The sequence below is a fragment of the Entelurus aequoreus genome, linkage group LG13 (genome assembly GCF_033978785.1).
Source record: "Entelurus aequoreus isolate RoL-2023_Sb linkage group LG13, RoL_Eaeq_v1.1, whole genome shotgun sequence".
In the NCBI taxonomy this organism is placed as follows: Eukaryota; Metazoa; Chordata; class Actinopteri; order Syngnathiformes; family Syngnathidae; genus Entelurus; species Entelurus aequoreus.
The window spans coordinates 8,930,715-8,939,818 of record NC_084743.1 but is presented as its reverse complement, the minus strand read 5'-3'; the positions used below and the strand labels follow the sequence as shown (position 1 = coordinate 8,939,818).

The following is a 9,104-nucleotide window of genomic DNA, read 5'->3' as shown; positions in this document are numbered from 1 at the left end:
TGAAACACACATGAAATATACATGAAACGCACATGAAGTACGCATGAAACATACATGAAACATGCATGAAACATAGATGAAACACACGTGAAATATACATGAAATACGCATGAAACATACATGAAATACGCATGAAACATACATGAAACACACATGAAACACGCATAAAACATAGATGAAACATACATGAAACATAGAAACAAGGAAAGCATAAAGACATAAAGAGCCAGTAAGGGGGCGTGGCTTGACTGCACACGTCAGTAGAGGGCGGGGCTTGGCTGCACACAGGAAGTAGGAATGAAGAAGAGGACTTTGATATTACAGCTAAAAGAAGGGGGCGTGTCTTCCTCACAGGAAGTCATGATGACCGAGGGCGGGTCCTTCAACAAATGATCAGCATTTATTCCCACTGAAGACAAAAAGGCCCAGACTCAAGTCTGAAAACGGGCGTAGAGTTGGCCAGCACACACACACACACACACACACACACACACACACACACACACACACACACACACACACACACACACACACACACACACACACACACACACACACACACACACACACACACACACGCACGCGCACGCACACGCACACACACACACACACACACATTCAGAGGAGGGGCTGCTGATAGTACGCCCCCTGTGGTGGTGGTTGTTGTTGTTGCTGTGGGGGGGCAGCAGGGGCAGGGTAGGACACAGGTGTCCCTCCTGAGCTCTGATAGGCCGACATGTCCATGGCCACGCCCATCTGTGGCAGGTAAGGTGCTTGTGTGATGAAGTGATGTGTGTTGCTGTGGAGACAACAATGGCGTCAAGTCGCTTGCTTCACCTTGGCAACAACAACAACACTTCCCTACCTCATGTAGGTGGGCGGAGCCATCTGGCCATTGGGCGGGGCCGGAAGGGCGGGGCCAAGAGAATGCAGCGGCCCCGGCTGGTCACTGGGCAGATTGTAGGGCTGCTGTAGGGCCGGCTGGTCACTGGGCAGATTGTAGGGCTGCGGCGGGGGCAGGTAGGAGGGGGCGGCGTAGCCCTAAACCCAGCGAGAGAGGCCAGTGATTGGTTGACTTCCAGGACAGCACCGAGCTAGGTAAGCACGCCCACCACCTTGCAAAGAAGCAGGCTTCTCTACACGTCTTGAAGGCAACTATATCTTCAGGAGCTAATAGTTTATTCAGTGTTAGGGTTCCTTTTTATGCCTTACTAAGCCTTTAGCTCATTTTTTCTGTTTAGACCTAAAAATCAGGAGTTTATATGCTTGACGCCATCTTGGAAGTATGCTAACATCCCATGCTAATGTTAGCATGCTAATGTTTTATGCTTGCTTTTTCAGCTAATTTTGTATGTGTATATCTAAACATCATAGATTTTGATACTTTGTGCCATCTTAAAAGTATGCAAACATCTCTTATATTAGCGTGCTAATATTTTGTGCTAGCTTTTTAGCTCATTTCATGAGTTTAAAATTCAGAAATATAGATTTGGATACTTGGACGTATGCTAACATCTTTTATTATTCAAATGTTTTATGCGAGCATTTTAGCTAATTTTGTATGTTTGTATCTAAAAATAATACATTTTAACGCTTGGCGCCATCTTAGAGGTATGCTAGCGTCTCTTATATTAGCATGCTAACGCTTCACATGCTAACATTTTGTGTTAGCTTTTCAGCTAATTTTGTATGTTTAAACCTAAAAATGAAGGATTTTGATATTTGGTACCATTTTAGAAATATGCCAACATCTTTTATATTAGCATGCTAATGCTAGCATGTTACTGTTTTATGCTAGGTTTTTGTTTTGGTTTTTTTAAAAGCTAATTTTATATATTTTTATACATAAAAATCATAGATTTTGATACTTGGTGCCTTCTTAGAAGTATGCTAATATCTCTTATATTAGCATTATAGCCAATTTTGTATGTTTAAACGTAAAAACCATGGATTTGGATACTTGGTGCCATCTTACAAGTACGCCTGCTGGCCTGGGGTCGATAGGCCGGCCCATCAACATTTCCGCGAGAATGGAGTCAATATTGCAACATTTTCTCTGGACATTCCACCTCATTTATTCCACTTTTTAATGTTTTTTCTGACAGTATTTTTCAAAAATGAGCTGCGGGCCACACTTTGGACAAATCCTGGTCGAGAAGGAAGAGAATAAAAAGTATTCTGACCTGCATGGCGGCCGCAGGGGGGGCGGGGCCATACTGGGCCATCTTGGAGTAGGCCTGGTAGAGCGGCGCCTCGTTCATGAGCTTGTTGTAAAGCTCCAGAGCTTCCAGAACCTTCAGGTTGAGCTCAGACAACTCGGAGTGTTTCCTGCAGGCAAAGATGGTCAGCACTTTTACAGTCGGGTGCGGTGGCCGGCGCCATGACGCTCACCTGTCGATCTCCTGCAGCCTGTCGTCGATCATGGGGTTCATCTGCTCACACGCACCTGTGGGAGCGCGCGGTGAGGGAGCGTCAACAAAGAAGGTCAACTTGGGCCTGGAAAGTCTTACCCTCCAGCTGGACCAGCTCGTTGGAGTCTGGAGTGGGGTCCGCAGGGTCGGCGTTCCGCAGCAGCGCCAAGGTTCTGTCCATCTTCCCCTGCAGGACCAGCACAGACCGTTAAAGAGGCCCAACTAGAAGATGTGTCCAAGGTTGTGTGACCTCGTCGATGAAGATGGGCTCAGGGTCCGCTTTGTCTTCCAGGCCGGGGTCCTCTGCACTCACGCTGGTTTCTGCTGAGGTCACTGCGGGGCCCGGACACTCCGTCACACACCTGCCTGCATGTGGCCCGCAGGGGGGGGGCAGCACTCACCTGTCTCTGCTTCGCTGGTCAGGTTGGTGCTCACGAAGTTGGAGGGGAACAAGCCCACACCCCTGTGGTTCTCCCCTTTCCACCAGTTGGGATCACTGGCAGGAGAAGAGCACACAAACAAGATCAAGATCCAACTTCAACTTGTCCCAATCCTTGGTGCCGTTACGCTTTTTAGCTTGTCAACATTTGATGGTTATTATGTTACTGAGGTGTAATTAACATGTAATTAATCATAACTAGACCCCAACTATGTCAACATCTGCCCAGACTTGTCCCAGATGTTTGTGCTGCAAACATTTTTGGTCTCACTATTATTGAAGTTATTAACCAATTCAGAATATTAACCAGCTTCATAAAATGTAGACATAACTATCATTTATATTATTACATACATACCAACATGCCCCCTAGTGGCTGTACAAGGAAGTGTCATTAATAACAACATGCCCCCTAGTGGCTGTACATGGAAGTGTCATTAATACCAACATGCCCCCTAGTGGCTGTACATGGAAGTGTCATTAATACCAACATGCCCCCTAGTGGCTGTACATGGAAGTGTCATTAATACCAACATGCCCCCTAGTGGCTGTACATGGAAGTGTCATTAATACCAACATGCCCCCTAGTGGCTGTACATGGAAGTGTCATTAATACCAACATGCCCCCTAGTGGCTGTACAAGGAAGTGTCATTAATAACAACATGCCCCCTAGTGGCTGTACATGGAAGTGTCATTAATACCAACATGCCCCCTAGTGGCTGTACATGGAAGTGTCATTAATACCAACATGCCCCCTAGTGGCTGTACATGGAAGTGTCATTAATACAAACATGCCCCCTAGTGGCTGTACATGGAAGTGTCATTAATACCAACATGCCCCCTAGTGGCTGTACATGGAAGTGTCATTAATACCAACATGCCCCCTAGTGGCTGTACATGGAAGTGTCATTAATACCAACATGCCCCCTAGTGGCTGTACATGGAAGTGTCATTAATACCAACATGCCCCCTAGTGGCTGTACATGGAAGTGTCATTAATACCAACATGCCCCCTAGTGGCTGTACATGGAAGTGTCATTAATACCAACATGCCCCCTAGTGGCTGTACATGGAAGTGTCATTAATACCAACATGCCCCCTAGTGGCTGTACATGGAAGTGTCATTAATACCAACATGCCCCCTAGTGGCTGTACATGGAAGTGTCATTAATACCAACATGCCCCCTAGTGGCTGTACATGGAAGTGTCATTAATACCAACATGCCCCCTAGTGGCTGTACATGGAAGTGTCATTAATACCAACATGCCCCCTAGTGGCTGTACATGGAAGTGTCATTAATACCAACATGCCCCCTAGTGGCTGTACATGGAAGTGTCATTAATACCAACATGCCCCCTAGTGGCTGTACATGGAAGTGTCATTAATACCAACATGCCCCCTAGTGGCTGTACATGGAAGTGTCATTAATACCAACATGCCCCCTAGTGGCTGTACATGGAAGTGTACCTGCTGTCCAAAACCAGGATGACCTCGCCGGCTTTAAAGGTGAGCTCGTTGTCCTCGGCTGCCTCGAAGTCGTACAGCGCTCGCACCTTACGCACTTCCTGGCCGTTGACGCTGTTGCTGTAGCTCGGGGGGTCGCCAGTTGGCGCCGGGGGTCGCAGGTCGATCTGCTGCTTCTGTTCCTGCAGAGACAGCTGGATGGCTGCCGTGGCAACCAGGACAGGAGAGGTGTTTCAAAGAGGCGGGGACACGTCAAAGTGTTTGAGTCTGACCTTTGGCCAGGTCGTCTTCGTCCGAGGCTTTGATGGCGGCAGGCGCGCCCACCTTCACACTGGACCCCTGTGGTGAGCGGTCGTTAGCATCAAAGGCCCCAAGCTAGCTCCCAATTGATTTGATGATGAATACTTTATAGGCCAGTCCTGAGCTAGCTTCCAAGGCACGCCATCAAACCTTTTCTAGGCCGAGGACCCCCAAACTGATGGCCTCCTACCTTTATTTCCTGGGTAAGATTCAGTTTTTGACGCTACTTTGTTATTCAGCAATACTATATGACACAGTATAGTGCCGCTAATAGCTAACTGGCAACTAGCAACGGCAAGCTGCTATGCTAAGTGCGAGCGAGTGCAGCTTATCGCTAGCTGGCAACGACAGTCACCGTGGACTTACTGAGTCTGTGGCTGTACTGGTTCAATCCCCACCTTCTAGCATCCTAGTCACGTCCGTTGTGTCCTTGAGCAAGACACTTCATCCTTGCTCCTGATGGGCTTGGTTAGCGCCGTGCATGGCAGCTCCCGCCATCAGTGTGTGAATGTGTGTGTGTGGAAATAGTGTCAAAGCGCTTTGAGTTCCTTAAAAAAGGTAGAAAAGCGCTATACAAGTACAACCCATTTACCATTTACCATTTAGCTGATTGGAGAGCTAGCTTGCGCAGCTAGTGGGTTAATGACGATGACTTGTGTTTTCTTTGATCAGCCGTTTTACTGCCGTGTTGCAGACACCGTTTGGAAACAATTCAGGTATGTAGATGAACATTTCTGTGTAAATAACTCAATCCACAAGGTATATATCTGCGACTTATAGTCCGGTGCGGCTTACATGAGGATCACTATTTAGTGGGTGTGGCCTATAGCTATATAGCCCAGGAAATAGGGCGCGGTCAGGTGAGCAGTTGCTTACCTGCGAGGACGCTGCCGGGAAGGTGATGCCTTCCTCCTTCAGAGACCTGATGGTGGCGCTGAGGAGGCTGAGCTGGGGATCCTTCTGGAAGTCTTCTGCCCACTCCGCCATCAGAGCCTTCAGCTTCTCACACACTTTTGGGTGAGCCTTCACACGGAACACAGAAAACTAACTGATTCAAACTAAAACTTGGTGCATATTTCATACCCTATCCCACACAACTCATGACAACATGGCTATTGTTCTAAACAAATAAAAGTGTGCATTGTTAGGGTTAATAATGCCACGCTTTTACTTTGAAGCTTACTTTGCACTGAACAGGAAGCCTGCATGTTTTCATGCTGGGTAACAAAACACGAGTGTGCCAAAATAATTCACATCGCCATTCTTATTCATCCCAATTCTAAATAAATTCTGTGTTCAATGGATGTAATTGTTTTGTTGTAAATGTTGGCCAACACTGAGAGAAGACTTTTCCACTCAAATAAATTCACATAACGAACAACAGATCATTGATAAAGATCTGGGGCCGTACTTATCAAGCTTCTTAGAATGACTCCTAAGAAGTCTGCTAAGAGTTGACTTAAGAGTAAATAAATTCTTGGCCCCTCTCTGGGACTTCTAGTGTTAAGAGTAAATAAATTCTTGGCTGAAAGCTGCACTTAAAAGTTAGTTATCAAGCGTCTTACTCACACTTTCAGCGAAGTGTAGGACTGAATCTTAAGTGTCACACTCAGAGCTGAATTACGACATTACTATGTGCCGTAAACGCAATTTTAGGTGACGTCATTTCTGTGTCCATAGAAATGACCAATCACGGAAGGGAATACGTTGTCTAAGAATAAAGAAATATCTTGGAAATATTTAAGTGGACAATGGGAGTGTATATTTTGACAATAAACTACAAAATAATACAAAACAAACTAGTCCCCGCCGGCACTCACGCTACCGCTCCCTCTCTTCTCTCGCCCACACACTCACTGACGTCACTCACCTCACGGCCACACACATACGCTACTGTCATAACATTTTCTTTCCAATTCATTAATTAGGCAACTAATTTGAAACTGGTGTGGGTGGCTCTATATATACTAGCCCACTGCAGACACATGCAGAAACAACAAGGAATCGAAAAGTATTAAATCTGTGACAAAAATAATATCCGCTCTGTCTAAACGATACCGTTTGATCAGCTGCTCGTCATCAAAAAAAAACAAAACATTGTTCCGCTCCCTGAACGTTGGCGCACGTCTCTCTCGCCTCAGTGCCATCCCCTGCTGGCAACTCCTAACCACTTAAGACACCTCTGAAGGTCTCTTAAATATCGTGGAGAGTAGGAGTGATTCTTAGACTTAAGAACGTTGATAAAAAGCTTTTATTCTTAAGTTTGAGAGTAGGACTAAATTTCGCAAATTCTCAGGACTTAAGTGTAAAATGGCACTCTAAGAAGCTTGATAAGTACGGCCCCTGGTTTTTGTTTTTTATTATCAAACCGAAAAGTGGGGAAGGTGGATTTTTATAGTGAATTTTTTTTTCGAGTCCGAAACAAAAAAGCGGGTGGCGGCGACGCACACAGACTCAGTGTCAAGTTTGGTTGATTCTTCTAAATGAAGAAATTGTGGATCAAAGAGGATAAATCAGGTTTTTGGATGTTTCCAAAGGGACAGTAGTCAGACCAATGTGGTCTGTACATGATGCAAGGCAAGAGTGCTAATACCACGCCACCTTAGCTCACCCTTTAGAGCACAGCTGTAACTTCCTGCCAGTAAAACTGCAGAAAATAGTTCTTCTCAGGTTCCTACATGTTTACATTTTGCACTATTTTCTTACACTTTATGAAGCATTTCTTACATATTCCTCATTTTTGCACCTTCATTTTATGAAGTTATTACATTAATTGATTGTTTTTCATGCATTTCCTTTCTGTCTTGATCGCTGAGGGCATACATTTCAAATAAAATAATTACACTGATCATATTTTCCCCCTGCTCTTTATTTTAGATGGATCATAAACAATTAAATGATCGATATAAAACACTTATATGGTGACACAGTTCATCTATATCGCTCGGCCTTAACTTGAATTATCAAAGAAAAAAACTTTTGTACAAACCTTGCCAAGAGCACTCCGCACTTCGCTGGCAAACTCCCTGGAGCAGATTTCCAGGTGAAATATTTTGCCACAGTTGGACACGCAGGCTCCCAGCAGCTGCAAGACAAAATACATTTTATGGAGGCCTCTTCCGTGTCTTCATTACCTAACATTTTATTGACTGAATTATTTGCCTTTGAATTTTGTGAACTGAATTTGTTTACACCAAATTATGCTGACTATTTATTTGGAAAAACATCCACTGTTTTAAAATTCACTGTATAATAATTCAATGGCAAAACATTTGGTGGTCAGGTGGTAGAGTGTGTGAAGTCACACCTGGTGGTCAGGTGGTAGAGTGTGTGAAGTCACACCTGGTGGTCAGGTGCTAGTGTGTGTGAAGTCACACCTGGTGGTCAGGTGCTAGTGTGTGTGAAGTCACACCTGGTGGTCAGGTGGTAGAGTGTGTGAAGCCACACCTGGTGGTCAGGTGCTAGTGTGTGTGAAGTCACACCTGGTGGTCAGGTGCTAGTGTGTGTGAAGTCACAACTGGTGGTCAGGTGCTAGTGTGTGTGAAGTCACACCTGGTGGTCAGGTGCTAGTGTGTGTGAAGTCACACCTGGTGGTCAGGTGGTAGAGTGTGTGAAGTCACACCTGGTGGTCAGGTGCTAGTGTGTGTGAAGTCACACCTGGTGGTCAGGTGCTAGTGTGTGTGAAGTCACACCTGGTGGTCAGGTGATAGAGTGTGTGAAGTCACACCTGGTGGTCAGGTGATAGAGTGTGTGAAGTCACACCTGGTGGTCAGGTGCTAGTGTGTGTGAAGTCACACCTGGTGGTCAGGTGCTAGTGTGTGTGAAGTCACACCTGGTGGTCAGGTGATAGAGTGTGTGAAGTCACACCTGGTGGTCAGGTGATAGAGTGTGTGAAGTCACACCTGGTGGTCAGGTGCTAGTGTGTGTGAAGTCACACCTGGTGGTCAGGTGCTAGTGTGTGTGAAGTCACACCTGGTGGTCAGGTGCTAGAGTGTGTGAAGTCACACCTGGTGGTCAGGTGCTAGTGTGTGTGAAGTCACACCTGGTGGTCAGGTGGTAGTGTGTGTGAAGTCACACCTGGTGGTCAGGTGCTAGTGTGTGTGAAGTCACACCTGGTGGTCAGGTGCTAGTGTGTGTGAAGTCACACCTGGTGGTCAGGTGCTAGTGTGTGTGAAGTCACACCTGGTGGTCAGGTGCTAGTGTGTGTGAAGTCACACCTGGTGGTCAGGTGCTAGTGTGTGTGAAGTCACACCTGGTGGTCAGGTGCTAGTGTGTGTGAAGTCACAACTGGTGGTCAGGTGCTAGTGTGTGTGAAGTCACACCTGGTGGTCAGGTGCTAGTGTGTGTGAAGTCACACCTGGTGGTCAGGTGCTAGTGTGTGTGAAGTCACACCTGGTGGTCAGGTGGTAGAGTGTGTGAAGTCACACCTGGTGGTCAAGTGCTAGTGTGTGTGAAGTCACACCTGGTGGTCAGGTGGTAGAGTGTGTG

General features: G+C 46.2%; 1 protein-coding gene across 1 annotated transcript in view; it reads right to left on the bottom strand.

The window, feature by feature from the left end:
* Positions 1-618: 618 nt before the first annotated feature.
* stam2 (signal transducing adaptor molecule (SH3 domain and ITAM motif) 2) overlaps positions 619-9,104 on the bottom strand; it is a 14,016-nt gene continuing 5,530 nt past the window's right edge. The window contains exons 4-14 of the mRNA XM_062067394.1: positions 7,606-7,701; positions 5,493-5,639; positions 4,589-4,655; positions 4,320-4,518; positions 2,813-2,907; positions 2,662-2,744; positions 2,511-2,598; positions 2,392-2,446; positions 2,184-2,328; positions 866-1,041; positions 619-799 (exon numbers count right to left, since the gene is read on the bottom strand). Of these exons, the coding sequence (XP_061923378.1) occupies positions 619-799; positions 866-1,041; positions 2,184-2,328; positions 2,392-2,446; positions 2,511-2,598; positions 2,662-2,744; positions 2,813-2,907; positions 4,320-4,518; positions 4,589-4,655; positions 5,493-5,639; positions 7,606-7,701 (1,332 nt within the window). The remainder of the gene's footprint in view (positions 800-865; positions 1,042-2,183; positions 2,329-2,391; positions 2,447-2,510; positions 2,599-2,661; positions 2,745-2,812; positions 2,908-4,319; positions 4,519-4,588; positions 4,656-5,492; positions 5,640-7,605; positions 7,702-9,104) is intronic.